Raw genomic sequence first — 27927 nt, forward strand, 5'->3', positions numbered from 1 at the left:
TTGAACAATAAAACTGTTTTATTAATAATAATTTTTTCCACCACAATAAAATTTAACAAAGGCTCACTAGAAAAAGTGTCAACTTCTGTGTTCTGTACAGTAGATACAGTACGTTGTAAAAGTGGCCGCAGCGTGGCACAGCAGCGCATTCAACCCCCCAAAAATTTATTATTCAAACATTTTTCCACATTATTTACAGATAAAATCCACAATAAAACCCAGCTGGCAAACGTCACAGAAATACAGCGCTAATTTCTGGCTGCAGAGACCTCCCCATAGAAGCTAAATGGCTAATGAGCTGGTAGGCTAACTGGCTAGCTTGGTAACGAGCTAGCAGGCTAGTTAGGCTACAGCTGCTTCCACATGAGCAGTTTTTTTTTATTATTATTTATTTTTATGAATGCTACCAAGAGGTCAGTTAAACCAGACTTCATGTTCCTGTGGGACTGCAGCCTGCTAATAATAATCTGTTTAAAAAACAAAAACAAAACACCATCACATGTTCTCCTTCCCTCCTTATTGTCTGAAAGGCGGCTGCTGCTTCTCCTGATTGCCTCTCTATTCACTTACTTTCTACTTTCTGCCCTCCTACTTTCTACCTACCATATCTGTCTCTCTGTTTGAGCAGCTAGCTCTCAGCTAGCTTTGTAAAGGAATGCACTTTGGTAGATTCAACCAAATGCCCTGGGTGTTAGTCACAACAATGACAACAGTAATAATCATAATAATAATGATAACTGAGCAGTCTGAGGTACCAACATGAAAAAAGAATGCTTTAAAACCACATTAACGCTAATGCTAACAGCTTGCGTGACCTCCTCTGTGAGGAGCTCAATGCGACTCTAGCTAGCAGGTACAAACTTATGTGCTACTAGCAGTCAAGTTAGCAGTAGGCTAGTGTTAGCTTCACTGTAGAGAAAATATCAGTGCAGCAGCTAGCGGCTGGACGCTAGCGGTCGATCGGCTAGTGTTAGCTTAGCCATGTCGTCAGCAGGCAATGCCCGTCTGTCCCGAGGCGACAAGTGGCGACAGTTGGCTGATATGTGTCTGTACATTGTGCAGCCATGTTATACCCCCCCACCCTTACACCCCAACACACACACAAACACTTGTAGATGTCAGTGTTAATCAGTTTAAAGCTACAATATGTAGTTGGTGCGTTTGCCTGCTCTGCTGGTTCTGTAAACACTATGGAAGCCCACTTCTGCTGGACAAAAAAAAACAAAAAACCCCAGATAAATTGTTTGGTGTCAACAACAAAAACTACTGATGGTAAGTGAAAATTATGAGATAGTATGTCAATGTTTTGACTTTCTAAGTATAAATGAGATGCAAAATCAAAGTAACATGACTTTCTATGTGAAACTTATGAGCTATAAAAACTATAAAAATGATTAGATAAAAAGTCATAACTATGAATTACTAAGTCAAAATCATGACATGTCAGAATCTGGACTTACTAAATCAAAATTATACGATACAATATTCTGAGATAGTTAAAATTGTAAGATAGTAAGTCAATTGTTATATGTCTGTCTAATGTATTATTGTGACATATGTCATAATTTTGATTTATCTTGAGTATTTTTATTTTTAATCCTTCCTAACTTAAATTCTTTTCCTGGCGAGAATGGGCTTCCATAAAACACTCGCTTTAGCATCTGCTATTTATGCTGCATTCAAGACAACTGGTGTCCAGCCTTTTGGGGCAATAGAGAGTTCTACTAGCCTCTATTTGTTTTTGCATATAGACCGGATCAAGATCTAAACTGGATTATCCAGCTTATACCATGGCCTCTTGTCTATTCATATTCCATCAACAGAAACAAAGTGTTGGCACAGTCTTAACCAACCTTCAGATTAACATTACTTATTGTTGTTACTGTCTTGAATGCAATTCTCAAATTACTTCTCTGCGATCAATTCCTTGAATGTTTAGTTTTTTAGTTTGTGTTCAAATTGATATTAAACAGAAAATTGTATTAACAGCATTAATTACAATTTTTATACACTTTTGTGTAATTATTTAGAAATATTTGCTAATGAGGGTGCTTCTTCTGAGCCTTCAGGGTAGTTGAAGCAACCTTCAGCCCTTCAGACAGCCAGACAGACTCTGTTGAGGGCAAAAAAAACCCCAAAATACAGTACATATGAACAAAAAATCCACTTCCTTTGTTTTTTCTGCTCTATTACGGCTCTATTATGGTTACACTTTTCTCAGGGGTTGGGAAACAGAGGTCAGAGGTCATGGGGTTCACATGGTGACTTTGGGCTTTGCTGAAACAAACCAGGAGCCAATCAGCATGCAGACTTTGGCAGCCGAAACTCACCTGATATGAGTCTTTATGACATCATTGTGAGTTGCACCAAAAGATACTAAATTATTTTCTGAAAACTGAGTTTTTGTTAAATATATTATAAATTGTTGCCATGACATTGTCAGTGTAAATGTGTGTGTGTGTGTGTGTGTGTGTGTGGTTGGGTGGGCGTGGCATGGCGATGAGATACCGAAGGCACAAAGTTACGACTCTCAGCACTCGTCTCACTAAAAAAATAAAAAAAAATAAAAAACACAATCAACCAACCAATCAAATCGTTAGAAAACAAACAACAAAAACACCAGAGAGGACCCCCCCACCCCACCCCACACACACACTTCCTCCTCCTCCCCCTTTAGTTACTTCCTGTTTCCTGTCCAGTTCCAGGAGGGGGTGGAGCTTCCCCTGAGATGGGCGGAGCAGGTAGTGTCTTGTGTGTTTTACATTATCAGTTCCTTCTGTGCATCACGTCATTATCGTCCACTTCCCACGTGCTACATTACATCACGGTTGCCAGGCCGACGGTGCACACAGCCCTTCTACCTCCTCGTCCTCCTCCTCCTCCTCCTCTTCATCCTCATCCCAGTATGACTCGACTTCCTGTGGGTGGAGCCAAACCACAGAGTGCGTTCGGATACAATTGTGTGTGTGTGTGTATAGATATATGTGTGTTCGTGTGAGGGAACAAGCTTTAAGAAAACCTCTCGTAACGTCGACATTGCACATACACACTGCTACATACAACACACACACATTCAAGTATACGGTATGAACTGCACATCATAGTAAATATGTAGATTAGATTAATAAATATTAAACTGTAGCAAATAAATAAGAAGCATCTTCAAACAACCCACACCTCCCAGATCACATTGATAGATCCATTTATCAATACTGACCTTTGATCAATATATTACCAGTCAGTATGACTGATCACAGAGTTACTGCTCGTCTACACATGATTGTAATTGGTTATTTTTATGTTTTGGATCCATTTGTTTCATTTCATCTCATATTTTTTTGCAATATTCTACTCTATACGCTTTGTACTAGAATCTAGTAGAAGTGGTGCTCTAGAAGAGGCGCTGTTGTATAAATCAATATTGTTTGATCGCATTCGGGCCCAGTCACACCAGGAGGGATTCCCTCATGTGATGTTGAGATTACAGGGAGTATCACAAGCCAGCTAGAAGTGAGTCAGTATCATCTTTTAAATTCTTTTTAAAAACATACTTTTATCGGAAAGCGTATTCCGATTTTACTTGAAACATCTCTTTATTTTATCTGATATTACTGGAATTCGTTCTACTTATTTTATTCTGGTCCAGTTAATGTCTTTTGTTACCTAAAAGTTTCCCCATTTGATTAGATTTTATATTTGCTTTTATAACTTTAATTTACTGCCTCGTATGAAGCACTTTGAATATCATCACTGTGATATTTTTCTGGAAAATCTAATAATAAGCTTTTTATAGATGTGATAACCAGACAGTTTGTTTTTGGTTAACCTAGTAAATTAAATAGCTGACAAATCAAGGTACTCACATTGATGTAAAAATCATAAAAATCTAACATTGCATCTGTGCTGCTCACTGACTTGTAAAATCTCTACGGTAGACACATCTGTATCGTCTCACAGTATATAGTAATCAACGTAATACTGTCTTAATTTGTTGCCATACACGTGTACATATAAAAGGAGGATTTGAAACCAATCAGTTACATGTATAAATGGACAATAAATTAGCTTTCTCCAGGTGAAATCTAGCGAAGGAAATCAAGTTTCTCTAATCCCCTACCACGGCCTCAGAGTTTCGTGTAAACATGCTGGTTATTGCGGAAAGCCAGCATTAACCTGACTACTTAAGTGCATGTAAACACTCTGATAAACATATTCAAGCTGATATGCACTCCTTCGGGCAATTTAGACTTCCAAATTCACCTAACCTGCATGTCTTTGAACTGTGGGAGGCAACCACCTCGTTTACATTCTTTAAAGTTTTATCCGAACTCTTTTAATTAAGTCATCTTGTTGTGTCCTCTTTTTCTGCAGTGGTTTAATGACACCTGACTGGAGAATTAGCACCACCAACTGTTTATCTCGATGCATCCAACTAATATTGCCATAAAGGTAGTGGATGGAAACGTGCATTAATTCGCATTTTATTTTTCCGATTTCCTGTAAATTTGGTTAAAATTGACGCTATATTTGGATGGAAACCTGCTACTGAGCCACTGCAACAACCTGCTAACCAGCTCAAAAAACATTAAAAAAACATTTAAGCACCAAATGACTGCAACACATACTGATGTGACTGGAGCCCTTTTTAATGATATTATTTGTATGCGTTTTAGTGGATATGTTTAGTGTCTAAATTCTCTCAGAAGTGTTTATTACTTCGAAAGAAACCCTGAATTAAAACCGGAGCTCTCTCCCATCCAACACCGTCACTATCAGTCACATGCTAACATCACGTTAGCTACAGAGTTGGCTACCTCTCTGTGAATATGCTGCTCACAAGGCCTTTGTTCCAAATCCACTGTAATTTCTTGTCTTAATCTTCACCCTTACTTGGAGCCAAGACTTCATGATGTGTTCAATTGGTGTAGAAATTTAAATCTTTTATTGTTCCCACCTACACGTGAGACAAAATCCACCCAGAAGGATATATGTCTATATGGGCCTATATGTAAGGTACCGTCAGGCTATTGCAGCTGCATCAGCACTGCTGCTGCTGCTGAGCTCAAGTTACATAAAAGTTTGAGAACTGTCATAAAACGTCTATTGTTCACCATGGCTCCATATAGATTATTTCAATTGATTATTTAAAGCTGTAAAATCCTTAGAGCCGCTGTGTTTTCCAAACAGCCAGAAGGAAAAGACGAGTCAGTTCTCTATACTATGCCGCTGCTCTGTGCTGTGACATTATGGAAGATATTTTTGGCGTCATGTGATGTCTGAAAGTCTTTTCCTGAAGCCTCGAATTTTATTAGCATGCTAAAAATTAATTTGCCATGCTGAATTATTGATTTTTCTTTTCTTTTCAATAAACATTAATTGATGAAAGTAATCATTTAAAATGTCTACCCCTAAATATAATTTAAAATGGTCCTGAACGATCAGAAGTAGTGTATCAATGACACAGACATCTAGCATATTGTTATTTTACCCAGGCAATAATTTGTCCCATATCTGGCCAAATATAAGTTAATTGTATATCAGCTTTTAACAAAAGTTCCCTGATCAGAAAGCTTCACTTGGTTTAGCTAATTAAATGCTAGCCTGCTGTTTCAGGTCATACTGCCACTGTTATATTTTTCTCCTTTCAAATAGGAAAGACTTTGGTTACTAACATTCCTTTTTTTTTTTTTTTTTTTAATCAGAGCCCTTTTATTTTAACATGATTTATAACTTGTCCATAACACTGCATTTAATCTACCTTCTTCTCTATCTTCACAGCTCCTTCAGTCATTTTGTGTCCTTAATAATCAGATTTGCTTAATTAAATAGGTAACAAAATGTTGTGAGTTAACACAAACATACTTCTCTTCTCTTTTTGCTAACTTTCAGAAAACTTATAACACTTTAAAACTCTAAATCTGTACTTCGTAAGGCTGGGCAGTGGAGAGCTAACAGGCTATGGCTAAAAAAGGCTAAGGCTAGCCACCAGACTGCCAAAAAAGGCAAATAGTGAGCCAGCTATAGCTAGCTGAAGTTTGCTAGGCTAACTGCTAGCCAGTTAAAAGGTAAATAGGTAGCAAAGTGACAGCTAAACACAAACAAATAGCTGTCTAACAACTAACCAGTGGTCATTAGCCAGTTAACAGTTAGCCAGCTGACAGGCACAAAGCTGGCATGGTAACACAGGCTAGCTACACACTGTAAAACAAAAGCTAGCTAAGAAAGTTAGCCAGCTAACAGGTAGATGGTTCAGTTAGGGTTGCTAGGATTTTGTTTTAATTAATTGTGTAGTAATTTAAGTCAAAAGTAATGACAAATGCCCACCAATGTTCCCCAAACTGAAACATAAAAAAAGTGTTATTTCATGGTGATATGAAACAAAGATTAGCAAGCTAATCATTGCTTTTTTGCAGCTGTTACCTTAGTATTATAAGGATATATCTGACGTTTTCGTCAGTAAACCACATGAACATATACATGAGCCATTATTCTACAATTGTCTGTAGATATAACCTTGTAAGACTAAGGTCATAAAAAGTTGTTTTTGGTGTCTAATCGATTAATCGACTATCAGCTCAGCTAAATAGATTCTTTGCTAAAAACATAAAAAAGCCTTGTTCCCTCCATCAGCACCATGTTTTTTGACATGTTTGTGTGGAGCTACAGAGTGGTGTGGTGTGTTTTGATTGTCTGAGCAGCCCCACAATCACTTTAAACATATGTGGTCACTTCCTGTCTCGCTGCTCACAACGTAAGACAACTACTGTCTTCTCCGACTGAGAATCTGAGGAGTCTGAACACACCCCAATATATCAATAAAGTTTCCTTCAGCTCAGCTTACATCCCAGCCTGGCCATTCTGCACATTTTAACACCCCAGCGCTAAGTTTCCATTTGTCCTGAACGCACTCCAACAACGCTGTGAAAACCAGCGTGAAAAAAACAAATGCTCTTCAAAACTGGACAAGCCTGTTTTATTCAGTCCCAGCTGGTAGCTCACGGTTGCTCATGAGCACAGCTAACAACTCCCACCACAGCGAGCGGAGTGCATTCACTTTCAGCTGACCAGCTTGGGCAGAACCGTCCTAGGCTGGATGTTTCCGTTGGCATCAGTGATCGCTGCCAAGTTAGTCCTGGTTTTGGAGGAGGAGGAGGTGGTTGTTGAGGAGGTGGTGGCGAGCTTGGAGATAGAGGTGATGGCGCCGTCGGTGGTGGAGGTGCCCCGTTTGGAGGAGGAGGTCTTTTCCCCCGTGGTGGTTCCTGTTGGTGGCTTGGGAAGTCGCCTCCTCAGCCACGGGTGGCGCAGCGCCTGGCTGGGCATCATCCTGAGTGCCGGGTCCCACTCCAGACACTGTTTGAGGAAGTCCAGGAACAGCGGGTCGTCGCAGCCCTTCAGCGCTGCGCTCCAGTCCTTGCTGCCCGGCGGGCCGCGTACCTTCCCTCGTCGTGAGCGGCCGCCATTCAGCACAGTGGTGCCGTCGGGCAGCGTGGTGACAGTGCAGTACCGCGGGTAGCCTTTGGACGACACAAAGTTCTTGGCTCTCTTGGAGGCGTCGAGGAGCTTCTGGTTGGGCATGCCCAGTAGTTCGATGATGCAGGCCAGCTGGTCGGCTTCATCTTCACCCGGCAACAGCGGGTAACCAGTCAGCAGCTCAGCCAGGATACAGCCCAGAGACCACATGTCGATAGGCATCCCATACCTGGAGCCTGGAGGAGGCGGCAAAGATTGACATGTCAAAATCTAGATTCAACCATCAAAATGATCTGCTGAAAAATACTTGACCTTCCCACTGATCAGCCACTGGTTTCAATATATTTCTATGAATTTTAACTTGCAGGGACTAGAAACATGCTGCAGATGGATAATCCATTACATACAACATTTAGTCACATTTAGTTTTCTGTCAAAGTTACTGTGGGGCAGTAACATTTATCCATGATTTGAAAAAACAAGGACTATTTTTGATTATGTTAAGTTAGACAATTGCAATGAATGTGGTCATGAAACCTTCGAGGATTTATTACATTATTGGACTACTAGACTGCTCTGAAGGTTGTGCATTGTACCTGTATTATTTTTACAACAGGATTGTTTTTTTTAACCACAGTAACAAAAGAGTGTCATCTCTCAATACATACTCTACATTACATGTTCATATTTATGTAACTTTGATAGTACTATCAGCCCATGAAAGTTCTACATTGTGCTAGTGTACCAAGATTGTAACAGTGGGCTGTTAAAGATTACAAAGGTTGCTGTTTAGCAGCTGATCCTTAAAGTACCACACCAGTGTGTGTGCAAGTTTTAAGCTTATTTGGTTTCTTGCCAAGAGTTAGATGAGAATATTGATACCACTCTCAAATCTGTACATTGAATATGAAGCTACAGCCAGCAGCCTGTTATCTTAGCTTAGCATAAAGACTGGAAACAGGGAGAAACAGCTAGCCTGGCTCTGTCCAAATGTAACAAAATCCACCTACCAGCACCTCTGAAAGCTCCCTAATTTACACGTCATATCTTATTTGTTTAATCCATACAAAAAACAAAGTGTAAATAACAAGTTTTGGTTTTATGGGGACTATGTGCTGGACCGTTTCTTGACCGGGAGTAACTTACTGGAGTCTTATTGTCTTATGTTATTGTGTTCACTGTGATGATTACACAACTCAAGCAAGTTTCAAGAGTCTGCTAATAGACATTTATTGTGTACAGATATGAATGGAAGCCAATGGATGTCTGGAATGGTAGAAGAAAAAATTTGCAAAATGGTGAGCTCTAATGTTAAGTCTATGAGATTTGTAGTGAATGGGCTAAATATACAAGACCACTGATGGTGGTTTAAATCTATGACATCAGAGTGTCCTTCAACAAACCAGCAGGAAGAGTTTTAAACTGCATGCTGATAACAAAACTTTGACCAAAACATAACGTTGAGTAAACGTCGACTCTGCAGAAAGCGTCAGTTGAATTTCACGGCTGAAATGAACCGAAACCAATGGCCAAAACCAAACCGAAGTGAAAAGCTGAAATCAGCTCATTAGCATATGGTAACTTAGTGTCGACCAAAGGCTGCTTTCATTCTTACCTAGAATGACTTCTGGCGCTCGGTAGAACCTGGACTGGATGTAGGTGTAAACTCTCTGATGTTCATAACAGCTAGAACCAAAATCTATGACCTGGAGAGAGAGAGAGAAACAGAAAGAAAGCTTGTTTTGTAGACGGATTAACAAGCCTTTAGTGAAACAGACTTGGGCGGCTGTTACTCACCTTGATGCCGCTGCGCCCCTGCTGCTTGAGTAAAATGTTCTCTGGCTTGAGGTCGCAGTGGATGATGCGGTTCTTGTGCAGCGAGTCCAGACACTGCAGGATGGAGTGGGCGAACTTCCTGACCAGCGGGAGGCTGAAGCCCTGGAACTTGTTCTTCTTGATGAGCTCGTACAGGTTCATGCTGAGCAGCTCGAAGGTCATGCAGATGTGGTTTCGGAAGGTGAAGTTCTCCAGCATGTGGATGACGTTCATGCTCGAGTCCTTGTCCTGCTTCCTCAGGTGCTCCAGGATGCGGATCTCCTCCGCTGCCTGCCGGTGGAAGCGCTTCTCATTGCGGACCATCTTCAGAGCCACATGGGTCTGCGACTTGTGGTCAAAGGCCTTCACCACCTGCAGGGGGAGGAAATACATGATGCTCTCATTAATCTTAAATCCATTACACCAAATGGTACTTACTATGATCAGCTGATAGTGTAAAACAAAACAATTATTGTCAACAGCTAGACAAGGAGTCAAGAAATAGAAGAGAGTATGATCAAATATTTTCAGGGTTTGTGGACTAACATTACACATCTGTTTCCTTCCTGCTAGTTTAACCAGTTGAGATCCAGTTTTCCCCTTTAAGTTTGAAAAATCATATTATTCAATCATTTATATGATGTGTATTAGCTTCTTCCAGCTCTTTATTGAAGCTATGTAATGTTTCCATTGAGGGAAATAGTCAACCTACAAACTTTTGCTTTAAATGCTAATATTCTATATATCTCGTGCATCATTTTAGACCCATTTCCCCCAAATTCAGCCAAATATATTTGGTATCTTTGAAAACTTTGGGATCTCTATAACTAGAACTGAAATAAATTACTGAAGGTTAAAAAAAAAAAAAAATGTTTTTCTGCACAGCACGAGTTTGTACTGAATGACCCACCGGTGTCTCTGGTTGTATTAGGTCATTGTGGGCTTTGTTGTAAACCAACAAATAAGACTTAGATTTATACATCAATGTGATGACATGCCTTGACTTGTTAGATATCTAATTTTCTATAAATGTCATGAATGTTATTTATTTTATTGATATTGTGATATAAAACTACATAAACTGCAACAGCTTTATAACATACAACATTTACTATTCACTTTTTGATTGTGAAAGTAAATGTAATAGTAGTAATAACAGTAGTAGTAATGTAGTAGTAGCAGTAGTAGTAACAGTAGTAACAGTAGTAGTAACAGTAGTAGTAGTAGTAGCAGTAGTAGTAACAGCAGTAGTAGCAGTAGTAGTAGCAGCAGTAGTAACAGTAGTAACAGTAGTAGTAACAGTAGTAACAGTAGTGGTAGCAGTAGTAGTAGCAGTAGTAGCAGTAGTAACAGTAATAGCAGCAGTAGTAACAGTAATAGCAGCAGTAGTAACAGTAATAGTAGCAGTGGTAACAGTAGTAGTAACAGTAGTAACAGTAGTAGTAACAGTAGTAACAGTAGTAGTAGCAGTAGTAGTAGCAGTAGTAGTAGCAGCAGCAGCAGCAGTGGCAGCAGCGGCAGCAGCAACAGCAGCAGCAGCAGCAGCAGCAGCAGCAGCAGTAACAGCAATAGCAGCAGTAGTAACAGTAATAGCAGCAGTAGTAACAGTAATAGTAGCAGTGGTAACAGTAGTAGTAACAGTAGTAACAGTAATAGCAGCAGTAGTAACAGCAGTGGTAACAGTAGTAGTAACAGTAGTAACAGTAGTAGTAACAGTAGTAACAGTAGTAGTAGCAGTAGTAGTAACAGTAGTAGTAGCAGTAGTAGTAACAGTAGTAACAGTAGTGGTAGCAGTAGTAGTAGCAGTAGTAGCAGTAGTAACAGTAATAGCAGCAGTAGTAACAGTAATAGTAGCAGTGGTAACAGCAGTGGTAACAGTAGTAGTAACAGTAGTAGTAACAGTTATCAGTATTATTAGTAGCAGACATAGTTGGATTAACTATCACTAGCAGTACTATTACTAGTTGTACCTGTCCAAAGCTGCCCTTGCCGATGACTTTCAGGACTTCGTAGCGGTAGGAGATGTGGTCGTGTGGAACGTGGATGTAGGATCCCTGATCATCGTCGTAGCCGCCGTTGTTGGCTCCGCCCATGACCCCTGATCTCTTCTTAGCATTCGGACCAACAAAATACACTAAGGAGAAACAAGGACATCATTCATCACTCTCATTCCCATCGATCAAGATCAAAACAATCTGTTCCATTTTTACTTTGGGTCAGTTTTATTGTGTCGTCTAATGGAATTTACCTCAACAACTACAGATTATTGGTTTGTTATCATCAGCATCAACCAATGAAAACGTGCATCTTTAGAAGGACAGTTTAAACCCACTCACCCTCGGGGTAGCTGAACACCTCGTGGTGTTCGAACGATGACATTTTGGACATGAACTGCTTCATGGCCAGCTCCGGGGACAAGGAGGCGGGCTTTGGCTTGCCGTCCGTCGACTTGTTGGAGGCGGTGCTGCCCTGTCGGCAGTGGAGGGCGGGCTCTGAGGCCAAGGTCTGGCGGTCCGGCAGCGGCAGGCCCGGTCGGGTGGAGCTGAGCGGAGCCAGGCCATTGGGCTGGGAGGTCAGGACCGGACGCTTGTTGGTGTTCTCCTCGTACAGCTGGGTGACGTGGACCTGCGACTGCGACGATAGCTGGACGGCGTCCGACATGGCGGCTTTAGAGCCTCCCTGAGGGGAAACACAAAGAGACATGACATCAGCCACAGCCTAAAGATAGTCTGGATAATGTGAGAAGCAGGGCTGCAACTAATGATTTCAATAATTACGTCTGTTGATTTTTTTAATTAAACATTTAGTCTACAACAGAGATTTTGAAAGCAACAATAATGAAAGTTGAAACGGACAGGTGAGTTTGAAAGGGACAGGTGCATGCTGGTATTCTAAAAACAACGGGAAGTTAGTTATTGTAGTTTGGCTGCTGATTTGGCCGATTATCAACAGTCAGTAGTTGCAGCAGCAGATTAGATTAATTTCATTTAATCTGTGATGTCCATCAACTGCCTCTATTTTGTTTGAGGGGGCACCCCATGTCTCTAAAATGGCGGTGAACAGGGACGTCATAACCCTGTCTCTCTCCCTGTTTCCTGTCTGAATCTAAACTGTCATTTATCCAAGAAAGGGAAAAATGCCACCGGATTTATGGATTTACATGAGTAATCTAATATTTAAGTGGTTGTCCATTATTTTCTGTCAATCGACTAATTGATTAATGGACCAGTGGTTTCAGCACTAGTGAGAACTAAGTAGTAAAATTCACTCCAGCTAAAACATTTGTTGTTACTGAGTATCTTTTTTAAGCATAATATGTTTATCTTAAAGGGCCATCCATGTTTTTTAATCTAGAAATCATATATTTGCTACTACTGTTGACTTTGTTTCCTCATCTTCCTTCAAACGTTTTGTCAAAGTGATGTTATTGCTGCGACAGGTAAAAACTTTCTGCTGTTGGTGATATCTGCTGAAAAATATTGCAATAACAATCTGTGGAGTCTGTCTGAAAATCAACAAGACAATGAACTTTTGTTGATGATGTTAAAAAGATAACATGAGCCAACTCTCAAATCTCGGATGTTGGGGTGTTCTTGAACACAACATAGGAGACTGTCGGGGTAAAGATTTGGGTAATTAATGCCCACAAATTAGTAATTTGTTCCCTAAAATGAATGAAGAACTCATACAGTCTAATCACCCAATTGTGATTGAATGACTAACAGTGAGACAGCTGTCTTTTTCTCTCATTTTGTCTCTTGCTCAGTGAGTCACTCCCTGTTGCCATGGTGACCAGCACACCTGGGTCCTTTCAGATAACAGAGGTGCATTTGGTTTCAGTTCACTGTCTGTCTCTCTCTCTCACACACACACACACACACACACAGCGGTTCAGTTCAAAGACCTGCTGTACCCCAAAGAACAGTGTGTGTGTGTGTTTTTGTAATCTGGCCAGTGAGGGGACTATGGTACAATAACGCACACACATACATAAACACACAGCAGTCGGGGTAGTGTGTGTGAATGTGTGTGTGTGTGTTGTCAGTGGTTACAGTGACATATGAGAGCATACCTCCCTCACCGGACAACACCTTGACACACACAGGTTTCTGTCTCGCTGTTCACAAAAAATTGACTAGGACTGCAACTAATGATTATTCTCATTGTCGTTTAATCTACCTATGACTTTCTCATAATCTCTCATAATTAAGAGTTTTGTCTAAAACATTTTAAATTTAAATCTGAAAATTCCTATCACAGTTTCCTTTAGTGCAAGTTGACATCTTCAAATTGCTCGTTTTGTCCAGTTCAAAACCCAAAGATGTTCAGTTTACTGTCATAGAAAACAGAGAAAAGCAACAAATCCTCACATTTGAAATGCTGGGATCAGAGAATTTTGAATCCATTGTTAATCTTATTTGCCTCATACGTATGGCTCTTCATGTAGTAAAATTGGAAACACAAAAGTACTAAATGAACTTGAAATACTTGGGACTAGATAAACATGACATGATAAAACATGACTGCAGGGTTTCCGGCAGCGTTTTAACCTGATCAGTTTCTACAAGCACTTATCACCTCCGCTGACCAAGTCCCCAGGGGAAACCCCTGAACTGTTTACATTTAAAGTGTTACCACTACAACTAATAGTACTACTACCATTACTAATGATAACACAACCACTGCAACTACCACGTTAAAACTACTGATATTCTGCCGTTTCCCCCAAGAAATTTGGTTATCAAAAGGTTGTGAAATCTGCTCCAGCATAAATAGTTGCCTTACTCTTCAAATATGTTAAATATGTGGCCATTGCTGAGTGATACAGTGCCTCTGATCGATTTCCCTGGAAGTTAATATTATACTTCATAAGAGCTTTCACTATAATATGTTACGGGAAAAACTGCTAATGCTAATAGTCAAGGACATCACTCTGAAGGTAATAAATGCTGCATCAGTTCCTTTATACCATTAGTCCTGCGTGTGCGTGTGTGTCCTTCACACCAGCCTATAAACCAATCAGCTGTTTAAACCATCCTGGAGCAGAGGGCTATTATTAGCCGAGTGGCTACAGCTGACTGTTCCAGAGAACTGCTGCTCAGGCTCATTGCAAGTCAAGTCCATTTTTATTTATATAGCCCAATATCTCAAATCACAAATTTGCCTCATGGGGCTTTACAATCTACAGCATCCTTAGGCCTTCGACTCGGATAAGGAAAAACTGCCCAAAAAGGGGGAGGAGGAGGAGGGATCCCTTCCTTCCTAACAGCAGGCTAACATGCTAACTGCAGCTCGCTAGTCAGCCATCTAAAGCCAACATGACTCTGATACAGTGGCAGGTTGATACAGCTCTAGAAATGGTTGGAACCAACCTTCAGAAGCCAAACTGCAAGCATAGCAACGGGTCGATTGTAGCTCAGGTGGCAGAGCAGGTTGTCGATAAATTATATGGTTGGTAATTCAATCCAGGGCTCCTTCTGACCACATGTTCAAGTGCCTTTAAGCAAATTGCTCCAGACGTATATGTATGTAGAGGGAAAAAAGCCAAATGTATATAATGTACCATAACAAACACAATGTTCCTTTATAGTAGACTTGGCTGAGTCTTCTCAGCTGCACAAAGCAACTGTACTTGCGTGTTACTTATAAATGATGATCAGTTAGTTTACTGATCAGTGATGACCCCAAAAATAAATGCAGTCCAACTAGGACACCGGCAGATGTTTCTAGATGTGCTGCTGATGTTTATATTGTCCACATGGTCCCCAAACATATTTCGATTTAAAAAAGAAATGCTTGTTTTATGTTCCTACATTCCTACCTTATATACCTCTAACTGAGTAGATTTTATGTACAAAGTCAATTCCTTGTTTTCATTTTCTTTAAGCTAAATCTCTCTTTAGGATGAATAGATCAAAAGAAGATTTTAACCTTCGTTCAGACTTTTGCAGATGAATCGCACTGCAAAAATGACTTTAATTAGCATGTAGCTTTGCTTTGCAATGTTCAGCTGCTTTGAGTTTTGCTGCTGCTTGCCCCTTGAAAATTTGACAGTGTTCCACTTTCCATTCTGTGCTGCAGTTATGTTGCAGTGATGCACGAAGCCTAGGGCATCACTGGGGCTTGAAATATTTCCATATTGGTGCCAATATGTTACCTGAGCTTCAGTACAAACTCCAAAACAGTACTTTTGTTGTTACCCAAGTTTGGGGAATATAAACATGTTTTTTTCATTCATGTCAAATTGCTCAAAGTAAACCTAAATAAAATAGAGTTTTTTGATTTAGCTCAGTAATTGTCTGATCAAAGAACAAGTAAGCAGCCCTAAGAATTCGGTTTTTCATACTCAATGCCATTGAAACTTGTCGGTCTGCACGCAAAGGTACTGATGTTCAATGCAAAGTGCAAATCACAGCCAAACCTGTTAAGATGTGTGAGTGTTAGTCTATTTCATTGCAATTATTTTCTTTTAATGATCAGAGTTCATATTATTACACCCACATCTGTAAAATATAATGAATTCTGGGTTATAAACCCACCAACAACAAAACTAATGCAGTAAATTGATATCACGATAAAGTAAAAAGAAAGACGTGAGCGTGTGTTCGTACCGTCAGGGGGTTATGGTTGTTGTTGCGGAGCCGCGGCAAGGCGACAGGCGACGTTGTCTGAGAGCCACTGTGACCAGGAGAGTAGACCGGCTCGCCCACTTTGCCTGGAAATAAAAAGAGAGCGACAGAGGATAAGTTTCATCTTCTTTTCTGATGATTCTTATTCAGATGAAAGGATGGATATCATTTCTCTGCGTCCAGTACAGAGATTATTCCAGGATAAAAGTGTTTAGCGTAGCTTAGCACAAAGACTGGAAGCAGGGGTAAACTGTTAGCCTAGCTCCATCAAAAGTGAAAAAAAATCTAGCGTCCAACAACTCCAAGTCTGATTTTGTATCTTGTTTATTGAACAGGTGTTGAAAGAGAAATGTAAAAAGGAGACATTGTGGCGTTAGCAGCAGTTAGCTTTGGAGCTATTTGTTGACTGCATCTCTAAGATTTTGCTCTCATCGTCGGGTTGCCATGTCTGAGCTCTGACTAATTAGTGATGCTACACTGGAAGCAGACTACATGACAAAGTATCAACCTTTCCAAGTACAAGATGTGTCGATGCCTCCCCTCAACATACCAAGTATCACATGTCATGACCACCACAAAAAGAGCTCGGTATGCAACACACATCAGGAACATACTCAGACAAACACATACAGAGACTGATACAGAGACACGTCCTTTATTGTCCTCCATATATAACAGCTTTTTAAAAAAAAAAAAGTGCATTGATTGATCCTAAGCACCACCTCTTTCCCTAAATGCAGCAATCACAGCTAATCATGAACTCGGACATCTTCTGTCATCTTTTCGCTCTTTACGCTATATGCCACAAACTACTAAAAAGACACTTTTTCACAAGATGTGCCTGGGGGATATCTAGCAGCAGCACTCATTCTGATCATGTGGACGATGGTATTTTAATTTTATTTCCAAAGCCAGCAACCAAGATGCGAAACATTCACTAGTTCCAGCTTCTCAAATGTGAATATTTGCTTCTTTTCTCAGTCTTCTATGATAAGAAACAAAAAGTCTTCTTTGAAAGCGATATAAAAGACGTCAACGTCTATGGCAGATTGTACTGAGCAAACAATTAATCTGGAAAATAATCAAAGACTATTTCAGATAAATCAATAATGGAAATAACAGGTAGTTGCAGCCCCAGTTCACACATTATTCCAAGTTGGTTTACCCCTACTAGCCACGTAGTCATACCAGATAAGCGGAAATTACACAGAAATGAGCTATTTTTAAAAAGCGGTTCATTAACAAGTGAAACCAAATACAAACAAGCAGCGTAAAGCTTCTTCTGAATTTGCTCAGCCAACTGTATTATTATTCATTTTGGATTGCATTTCAATGTAACTTCTAGTGAAAGTGGCTTTGCAGCCAGCTAGCAGTCTGCGGACACTTAGCTGTAGCTATTCCGATATCACTGACTCTGAATTACAACATTTTTCTCACTCAGCTGCTTTTAATTACTGTAAAATATGCCTTGAATGTGGCGTAAGACAGCTTTGTGTTGGTGGAAAACGTTTTCCCCCCACTTTTGATACAGCTAGGCTAGCTGGCTTCCAGCTTTTGAACTAAGCTAAACAAATACACTCCCTTGCCACTTTATTAAGTACACCTATACAATATAATCCTGCTCTGCCACATATTCTACTTTAATGAAGCTTATAATGGCCAGTTTTTGTTTCTGAGAGGTGTTAATTCAACTATATGTTTATTACTGAGGTCGTAGTTAGTGGAGGTGTTGAACTGGACTACATTATACTGAAATGTGTAATAAGAAATGGGAAATTCTCTCCCCTCTCAATAAAATGTAGTCCAGTTCAACATCAATGCAAACTACAACCTCCATAATAAACACATGGTTAAATTAACACCTCTCTGACAGTGTCAATCAAAACTGAACATAACATACAAAAAGGTAGAATTTATGGCTGAGCTGTTGTGTTGGATTGCATTAGATTTTACAGGTTACGATCAATATTACTGATTGTATACCTGAACTGAACTGAACTGAAACAGCCTCAAACAGCCTTGGACCGGACTGACCCAGGCCAAAGTGATCCAGTCTAGTCTGGAGGCTGTGGGTCCTGCAGGTCGACTCAGTCTAAGGAGGATGAAGGTTTTAATATAGCCTGATAATCCCCAATACACTGCCTACCTCTCAATCTTTCTCTGAAGCTTCACCACCTTTAACAGAAACATAACAACACCACCACCACCGTGGGGTTAAAGGTCACAACAAACCATTATCTTAATACATTGAAGAGTTAAGAGTGCTGATAAGTGGACTTTGTATCGACTTTCCTTTCGACTTTCCTCGTTCTTATCCGTTTCTACTTCAGTCAGAGGTGTCATACTTTTTCAGCAAGCCTTTCAACAGAGCAAGAGTTTTACAACCAGAACATCTGCCTCAGTACACCAGCTGTTGCATTCAGGTCAGTCACAACTAAACACAATCTAGTTAGCACTTCTTCTGTCTCCAAAGTAATCAAGAAGACACACCATAACACTCAGAGGAGGGCTTATTCTTCCCAATATTCAGCGAAAAACATGTTCCAGTTAACTAAATGTTATGTTTTGTAGGTTTAAAGACCCAGTGAAAGGGTGGCCCCAGTAGCTCACCTGGTAGAGCGCGCACACCCCATGTGCTTGTTTGAGGGTGTAAACATACATTTATCCATTCAAATGTGATTCAGAACGACTAGCTAATTTCGCTCATCACAAAAAAACTGCACTTGACCATTAGCCCTGAGGGTTTTAGTGGCTGACAGAGGTGAGGGGGGTCAGAGGTGTGTGTTTGGGTATCAGCTGGCAAAAACCTTGTTTATAATCACAAAGAATATGTTTAATGTCTAATTTATTCATTTCTCCTTCGTCCTAATCCAACAATACAGGTGAGGGAGGTGGTTGGACTGGAAATGCAGGAACCTGAATTTCTCTGCAGCTGTATGATAATAGCTTAATCTAGGGCTCCAACTAAGGATTATTAAGGATAAGGATTATTTCAAAATAATTGATTAACCTGACGATTATTTCCTCGATTAATCTATTAGTCAACAAAATATCAGAAAATAGTGGAAAGTGTCCCAGAGCCTGAGGCGACGTCTTCTAATTGCTTGTTTTTGTCCGACTAAAAGTCCAAAACACAAAGATATTTAATGTGTCTAACGTCACATTTGAGAAGCTGGAACAGCAAATGTTTGGATTTTTTGCTTGAACAATGATTCAGTTGACTAATTAATTAACCAAACAATTGTTTAGGCTGTGGCTGGATCTAGCATTGAGATCCCTGATCAAGATCACAGATGTACTTTCTGGAACTGCTGGAAATATCTAGATATTGTGTGAGAAAGTCTTACAACTGGCTAATCATGGACAGAATAAACAGATATCAAAGCGATGGAACGAATGAATGGAAACAGAGGCAAGCTCTGAGCCTTTGAGCTTCAGACCCTCACAGGCCACCGTCCAGCTCTCAGCAGCTTCCTGTGTTTGTGCAGCAGCGTGCAGGTTAAAGCAGACAGATGGTCTCAGCTGCCGCTCTCTGCCTTTAATCTGAACGCTCACTGTAATCCTGCTAATGAGGACGACTCGCAGAGACAAAATCACATTCAAGACTGCAGGACTGCCAACACACTGTAAAACTACTACACGGCAAAGTACATGCAGCGAACAATACAGCATCTGATGTGCAACATCGCTGTGATACAGCCAATGAGGACTCAGAACAACAACCTCCAGCCTGCATTCAAACCTGAATATAAACTGCAGACGCAGCACAAACACGCTGCAGCAAAACAATGCAGCCTCTAATGCATCTTCACTGTAATGCTGCTAATGACTGAGGCTGGGACAAACAATCAATATAATATAATATCACAATATGTTCTGATAGTGTTATCAATACACAGGCACTTAAATGTGTTCTGTTGTGATCCTGAATCAGAGGCGTTGTCTTACTTTCCTGCAGACTAGTGCAGAAACGATTAATTGATTAAATGACTAGACAATTGACAGAAAACAACAATTTTGATAATTGACTAATTTAAGTCATTTATCAACAAAATATTCCAAATATTCTCTGCTTCCAGCTTCTCAGATGTGAGTATTTACTGCTTTTCTGTTTTATATTGTTTTAAATATCTTTGGGTTTTGGAGCGTGGGTCCGATTTTCTCACACTTTCTCTCTCAACCTCTTACAGTTGTATACAAGCTGCAGATATTCAACATTAAAGTGAGAGGGAGTGAGCGATTAATCAATTTGTTGATCGACAGAAAATTAATTGTCAACAATTTAGATAATCAATTCATTGTTTCAGTCATTTATTGAGCAAAAGTGAGAAACATTCTCTGGTTCCAGCTTCTCAAATGTTTTATGTAATTGTAAACTGACATAAACAAGACATTTCAAGACATCACCTCATCGCTCTGGGAAATTGTGATTGACATTTTTAACTATTTTCTTTTTTATAAACTAAATGATAAAGTAACTAACTTAAGAAATAACTGTCAGATGAATTGATAATGAAAATTATCATTAGTTACAGCCCTACTTCAGACATTTTCTCTTTCAACTGATCTCTGTCACTTTCTTACAGGTAAGGGAAGCCCTTTAAGGCAAATCTGTGATTTTTGGAAACATACTGGATAGATAGATAGATAGATAGATAGATAGATAGATAGATAGATAGATAGATAGATAGATATTTAATATGAAAGAAATGAATGTCTGTTTTTGGCTCATTCAGCAAATGAAATATCTGACAAATCAAGGTACATTTTAACATTACGTCAATGTGAAAATCATGTATAAATCCAAAATGGTGATTAATCAGTCTTGCTCATTGATTTGCAGCATTGCCTGCTGTTGAAGAAATTATTAAAATTGTCATATTAAAAAATGATAAATAAAGGTCTGGTCTGTTCATACACCTGTATACGAGAAATTAAACTTTCTTTCACACTCACAATGGTCTAATACAACCTAAGATATTAAACAGATATGTACCACGGTATTCATTTTATGGCAAAATCATATCCTCTCAAGGCATTTACTGACATATTGTCCACCCCTAAAAGTGACTTAGAAACACATTACAGTGCAGTATACAAAATAAACCCAACAAAAACATACACATACTTCATTCAAACTAGAGCTCGACCAATATATCAATATGTATCTATATCAGCTTATCTTGGTTAATCACAAACATGTCAATATCAGCTTATGTCTTGGCACATATTGTATGAAAAAATAAAGGTATATTTGACCTTTACTTTTCTTAAATTCTTAATAATAGCTTAATATATATTTATATTATTATAGTTATTTATAATAATAATGTGGTATCTTATTGATATCTTCACCTTTAACATTGTTGAGCTATTAATGTCCTGCCTCAGACACATCTTTATCATAACTTTTAATTAACAAACTTGAAGAAACTTTAGAAAGAGCTGTTATTTTTGTAAGAAAAACAAAAAACTAATAAAACATTATTGCAGTGTTAATATGGTAAAATACCAATAACATCAGCCTAAAAAAGTCCGGTATCTGTCAGGCTTTAATTCAAACTGTCGGAGTTTCCCACTGGCCTCTCCGCCCTTCATCAGCTCCACAGGGCCTCATATACTCTACAGTATATGATGACACTGTACTCTGCCTGTACAGTACATGTATATACTTATAATGTAACAGGGACCTATACTGGAAAGCACATACAGTGTTCCTTGCTGCGAGCCTGGCAGATGCATGCTAGGAGAGTGGAAAAGCAGCGTGCTGAATGTGAACTTGACACCGAGCTTGAGATGCCACAGCGCCGGCGAGCACGCTCGGCACGCTGCTCGACAGGACGAGTGGGAAAATCTGCAGCAACGTGACAGCACACATGCAGCTGTGTGACGCTCAGCGGGGTCGGAGACTAGCAGAGGTGCTGAGTAAAGAAACTACAAAGTTCAGAAAGTGACCTGGAAATTACAGATGAGGAGGAACAGTGGGCCTCTGTAGATGTTTTTGAGGATCCCAGCTGCATACTATCTACTGGTTCTAACAACATTTTGAGTTCCCGTTGTAAAAACAACTACATTAAGTATAATTACAAGTTTAAAGGCCAGTATCAGTTCATTCTAAAAGGCATTATATTAGTATTTGTAGTCTATAAAACGTCAAAAATGGTGAAACAAATAGCCATCACAATTTCCCAAAGCCCAAGGTGAAATCGTCATATGTCTTGTTTTGTCTGACCAACCAGTGTCTGAAATTAACTTTAGTAACTTAAGTATTTGCTATTAAATGTACTTAAGGATCAAACAAAAAAGCAATGGGTCCAACACAGAAATTCGGGAAACAGGGTTCGTTTCCGTGTGAAATGTTGTGTGAAACGTGACACCACCGTAACTAGGAGCGCTTGATACTCTCAGTTTCACGTCACCGTTTAGACGCGTGTAAAAACACATATGTAGCGTGCGTACGCGTCACTCCGACACGGACAGCAGAGGACAGAAGCAGCGCGCCCGTAAATGACACCAAAACGCAGTAGAGACTCTCAGCATAGTTTGTTGACTGTTTTGGTTCAAACATTTGCCCGCCAGTGTGGCGGATAGCCTTTTGAGATTTACTCGCCAAATGGAAAATCTACCTGCCTTTGGCGCTTAGCAGGTGTTAATTTCGGACCCTGTGACCAACAGTCTAAAACCTAAAGATATTCACATTTGAGAAGCTGGAACCAGAGAATTTTGGCATTTTGTCTTAAAAATTACTCAAATCGATTAATTAACTATCAAAACAGTCGGTGAATCTCGACATACTTGCATAGGCAAGACAGAGGTTAGATTTATTCTTTACTGTTTGTATTTTCAAACAGCAGGTTTCACTTTTAGTGTTACAAGACTTTTAGGATGAGGACTAACCAACGTGTCTCGCAAACGTAACGTCATCTCGGGTAACGCTGGCTGGAGTTGCTGGAGTGTAAACTTCCCCAAATCCAAAGAGAGCAGGACAGAGTCGCTAACGTTAGCCTATCTCTGATATTAGTACAATCCAGGACAGACTTCCACATAGTGGGAAAACACTACACATTGGATGTGCTAGTCCTGATGTTTTTGTTTTTTTCAATGTAATGCTAAACTGTCACCCCACAATATAATGTAGTATGAAAAGGGCCTTGAAAGTATTGCTCAGTTACTACTTTAGGTAGTAAGTTAGTTAGCCAGAAATGCTAATGTTTGCAACGTTACAGCAGACAAATTGCTTTAATCCACTTTGGAAGTCACCACCCTCTACACTCTATATGGAGAATGGCTCTTACTACAGCCCCATGTACACTGCTTCAACGTGTTGAGAAATATGAAGCTTGACAGGCCTGCAGTGCCAAGTTACTGTTGCTAAGTTATGGTTGGACAATCACTGTTTAGAGGAGGAGTTTTAGCAAATTCAATTGGACAGCATGCGTCCCACAATATTTACAATTTTCCAACGCAGACAATCCAACAATTGTACCCACTTTATGCAGCGACTGGCCAGATGTACAGAGGTGTGAAGGTGAGTGGGATTTAAACTTAAACCATCATGAATGCCTCTGAAGAGACTGTCCAAAAGTGTGCTCAAATTCCCATTTGTACAATTCAATACACCAAGACTACATAGACACGCAAAACATCGTACAAACTAGATCATCATACTGAGAACTTAAAAACAGCTGGTGGTGAATGTAGTATTGGACAATGTTCCCACTGCTCAACAGAAATGGAGGAGCTGCTCACAGCTGGACAATTTACTCAATATTTGTGACGCTTTTAAATTTGAACTTGGCTGTATTGTTCTTGGCTAAAAGTCCTAGTTTGATTGACATTTGTTGGTTGTCATTCACTACAATGTATGCTGTATAGTGTTGGTGTATGCCATGAAACTGGGACATAAAAATGGAACAAAACTGAAAACGCAGCCTGAAGCAGCACAAACTGTCACCACACAGCCTACAGGAGGAAACACTGGATACAAATCCAAACCACTAATGAACTGGTTATAAAACCACCAATATGGTGAATACATGTGGTAAGCAGGGATGAAAGACAGAAATTGCAGATACAGAGTTGTATGAAAATGTCATGGGTTGAGGGTTTATGCATAGTATTTCCTGTTTTATTTTGAAATGCTCTTTTCCCTCACGTGTCTGGTTGTTTTACTTCACGTCTTTGTTTGCTTTTCTCGCCAGTTTTGGTTGTTTGCTCTGCACTGATTAGTTGCAGCTGTTTTCGTTGATCACTGCCTGCCTGATCAGTGTATGCCTTTTGTTATTCATTAAATGATTAAAGTCCAGTACCTACTCAGCCTGTGTGTCTGCATTTGGGTTCAACACCGGCTTTACTGGTTCCCCGGCTTGACAAACTACAACAGAAAAGTCCTGCTAAGAAGGAAGTTCAAACAACCTTTAGTACTACAAAAATTAATAGCCAACATGCATGTGTAATTTTAATTTTATAATATATAATTACAAATCCGCCCCTGAAAAACAAGATCAAAAATACCCTTAACATCACATTGATAGTGGTATAAACTAGAATAACAATTTGATTCATAAATGTAACAATCACACTGATATAATGAAGCCAATGCTGGCAAAATAAAGGCTAATGGACATTTAATAATAATTATTATTGTTGATCAATTATTACAAACTAAACTGCAATATTAACAATATCAAGCAACCTTAGCAAGCTAACAGTGAGCTAATAGTCACCATCTGTAACACTAGTCTGTCCACTTAGTATTAGAATTAATAATCTCCAAGCTACATTAATGTTGACATTAAATAATAGTCTTACTTATACATTTTGCGGGCCACCAGTGGCAGCACTGAGTGCACTGCTGCTGAGAAACACTCCAGTTGGTGAGTCGTCTTTGATTTTACATGGTTCGTATTGACTTCAAGAGAAGATAGCGCTCTCTGTCAGAATAACTTTTTAGTTACTTTACACGCACATGACATAGGTTTTATCCACCTTAAAAGTTGCTAAGACAGGCGTCAGGGTTTCCAAAAGTTTATGACCAATACCATGTAACCATAATGTTCCCAATTCAAATTTGACCAAGAATTTCATCCACTTCTTTCTTTGCCTTAACATTTCCCTACTGTTCCTTCACTAAATGTCTCCAAAAGATTTTTTTAAAAAGTTGCTAAGAACACAACCTACCCTAAAACTCTTTCAATATCGAATTTTATAACGCCTTAGCAGCTGAAATGTCCAGCTTCCTAAAGTAAAGACGGCCTTCCAGAATCATGATACATAACATGATGGTACTGGATCAGGTTAGTCGTGACTAATAAGGCAACCTAATGGTGGAAAATAGTAGCTTGTCTTACAATTGACAACGCTACAGTATTTAAACAGTATTTAATGAATCTACAATATTAAACATTTTAGTCTATAATACTTCCTGTCATTACACATAGTTGTCTTGAGGTGACTTACAGTAACATTATTAAAAGGTACTACAGCCCGACTGATAGGGGATTTTTGAGGCTGATATCAATATTTGAAAGTTTCTGTGACGATATATATCAACCGCCACTTGTTTTTTAAAATTTTTTAAACACAAACATTTTGATAAGCGTCCCTTAAATTTGGTTATTACAGAATTGAACCCTGGTTTGTAGGTTACTGAGCACGACATTTAACAGTAGAAAGATGAACGTATCAGTGCTCTCTGGTGGACAAATACTGAATTATCTCAAACATCACTTCGGCAAACATACACTACCACTCAAAGGTTGGAGTCGCCTGTTATATTGATGTTTTTCTTCTTTCCTTCAATAATGGCTATTTTAACATAGATAAAAACAGATTATACACCACATGTATTATTTACATTTGAAAGAGTTTTAGAATAATTAAAGGATTAGTCTCCTGAGTGGTTAGACTGAATAGGTTTAAACTGTGATTTGTCCGTCCACAGCATGTTCAGCTGCTATTCTGTGATCCAGTTCCAACAGCGCTAACCCTCGACTAACCTGCTGTTTCTATTTGAAGTTTTAAGAATAGCTTTGCTAAACAAGACGCCTTTTAATTCCAGCTTGTTGAGGCATTATTGCGCACTTGACACTGAAACAGGAACCTGTTCCTGTTTAAATCTGCGCTGATTTTAATGCTCAGCTTCCAGTTTCTTTCACCAGTGACTGCTGATTTCTTATATTCTCATTTAACTGTTGCTCAGAGGTATCTTTGTCTCTTTCTGCCCTTTCAGTTGTCAGTCTGGTTGAACCATCGTACAGCGTTATGTTCTCCATGTACAAAACATTACTTTTTTTGTTGTTGCAAACCCTTCATACAAAACGACATCTATTTGTAAAGGGGACTTTCTGCAACCTAAAAGCATGAAAGACCATTCAAAAACAGAGTAATCCTCTCAGCCATCTGACTGTACCGTATCAAGCTTTTGTGGCAGGCGACTCCAAACGTTTGAGCGGTACTGTACATACTGATAAGCTAAAACTGGCCAACGATAGTGGCAATGCCAATACATCTAATCGTACTGTCTGTAACTAAAGAAACACTACATATTTACATTTAAATTATGATAAATCATTATAGCATTCTGTAAATACCCATGAACATGCTAGGAACCTGTAGAGAACAAAGTAAATGTCTTATAATGGTTTAAATAGAGACATTAGCAGTTTATAAAGCTGTAAAACAATGACTCAAAGAGTTTGAGGCTAACACAAAGCTACAGCATGAATGTTAACCTGTAATGATAGCTCTAGCAGTCCATGACAGCATTAGCATGTTTGTCAAGCTACTTTAATGAGACAAAGCGTTTGATTGTTGCATATTTAAGAAGTGACAACTAGAAAAAATACATTATACTGATGTTAAAATACCGAAGAGAAACCAACTGACCTCTGACTGAACTGAACCGAGGCTTTATTTCTGTCTGGCGGAGCTGGAGGCCAAAAATTACCCAGCAACGGAAAACACACGCAAACACACACTAAACAGCACCAAACACCACATCTAACATAGCACACACAAACCCTCCCCCCCCCAAAAAAAAACAAAACACCGAGAAATATCTTAAAAGGCACCAAAACACAGCCGTGGTGCGGTTATAAAGGCTTTACAAACAGCTAAATGAGACATAAACAGGCAGTAAACAGCAGGGAAACCTGTTTCTACTGCTGCTGCTGTCACCTCTCTTCTGCTGGTTAGCTAACGCTAGCTAAAAATAAACCTGACAGACAAGAGGAGGAAGACGTCTGGAGCAGCTTTCAGTTTGGTTGTTTTGGTTTTTTTTATCTGCTTTTAATCTGCTTAGTTTCTACATTCAAACCACCGCTTCTCCTCTGGTTCCCCCCCTCCTTTTTTTTTTTAGATTACAGATCATTTAATGAGCAAAGGAGCAAAGGTAAGAAAGGCGAGCCAGAGTCTGTTTCTATTCCTGCTTGTTAGCTAGCAGAGCTTAAAGCTCTTCTCTTAGTTAGTGTTTTCCTCCGTTTCTGACTCTTTACGTTTTAATTTACACTGGATTAAACAGAGGTAATGAGAGGCGGGGAATCAGCGGTGTGTCCCCGCCGCACTGGCCGGGCTCAGGCCCCCTCTGGCCGGCTACAGAGGCTGTGCTCACCCGTCGGGAGGATCGAGGTTCCGGGCTTCTTGGTTAACATGGCGGCCGCTCCTCTCCTCTGGACACAGGCAGACAGGACGCCTCCTCTTCCTCCATCTGCAGCGCCTCCTCTTCCTCCTCCCTGCTCCTCCTCTTTCTAATCCCAATAACTCCCTCACACTCCGGGATAACTCAGAATAATTTAAATGAAGTGTTTTCAACATTGAGTTCCTCCTGCAGCCATTCTCTTCCTCCTCACACTCACTCAGTTTTATCATTAAAAGGACAATTTAACATTTTAGTCTTATTTTTTGCCTCATGCACTTTTTACATTCTCACACAGTTCCCCAAATACATCTTAACCTCGAATAAAAATATTAATGCTAATATTGCCAATAATAGTAGTAGCCTAATAGTTGTAGT

At 39.6% G+C, this 27927-nt stretch overlaps 1 protein-coding gene across 3 annotated transcripts; it reads right to left on the minus strand.

Moving 5' to 3' along the window:
• dyrk2 (dual-specificity tyrosine-(Y)-phosphorylation regulated kinase 2) lies at nucleotides 1-27806 on the minus strand. Of its 3 annotated transcripts, none has more exons than XM_044186092.1 (7): nucleotides 27526-27806; nucleotides 15897-16000; nucleotides 11622-11964; nucleotides 11256-11419; nucleotides 9268-9657; nucleotides 9086-9176; nucleotides 1-7706 (listed from the first exon to the last, which is right to left on the minus strand). In XM_044186092.1, exons 1-7 carry the CDS (start codon nucleotides 27563-27565, stop codon nucleotides 7057-7059), a joined length of 1782 nt encoding a protein of 593 aa, XP_044042027.1. In that variant the 5' UTR covers nucleotides 27566-27806; the 3' UTR covers nucleotides 1-7056. The 3 variants fall into 3 exon arrangements, with proteins under 3 accessions (XP_044042027.1, XP_044042028.1, XP_044042029.1); XM_044186093.1 differs by lacking the exon at nucleotides 27526-27806 and adding an exon at nucleotides 26802-26935; XM_044186094.1 differs by lacking the exon at nucleotides 27526-27806 and adding an exon at nucleotides 26326-26346.
• Between the last annotated feature and the right edge of the window lie 121 nt (nucleotides 27807-27927).

Source organism: Siniperca chuatsi, linkage group LG23 (genome assembly GCF_020085105.1).
Source record: "Siniperca chuatsi isolate FFG_IHB_CAS linkage group LG23, ASM2008510v1, whole genome shotgun sequence".
NCBI classification, from domain to species: domain Eukaryota; kingdom Metazoa; phylum Chordata; class Actinopteri; order Centrarchiformes; family Sinipercidae; genus Siniperca; species Siniperca chuatsi.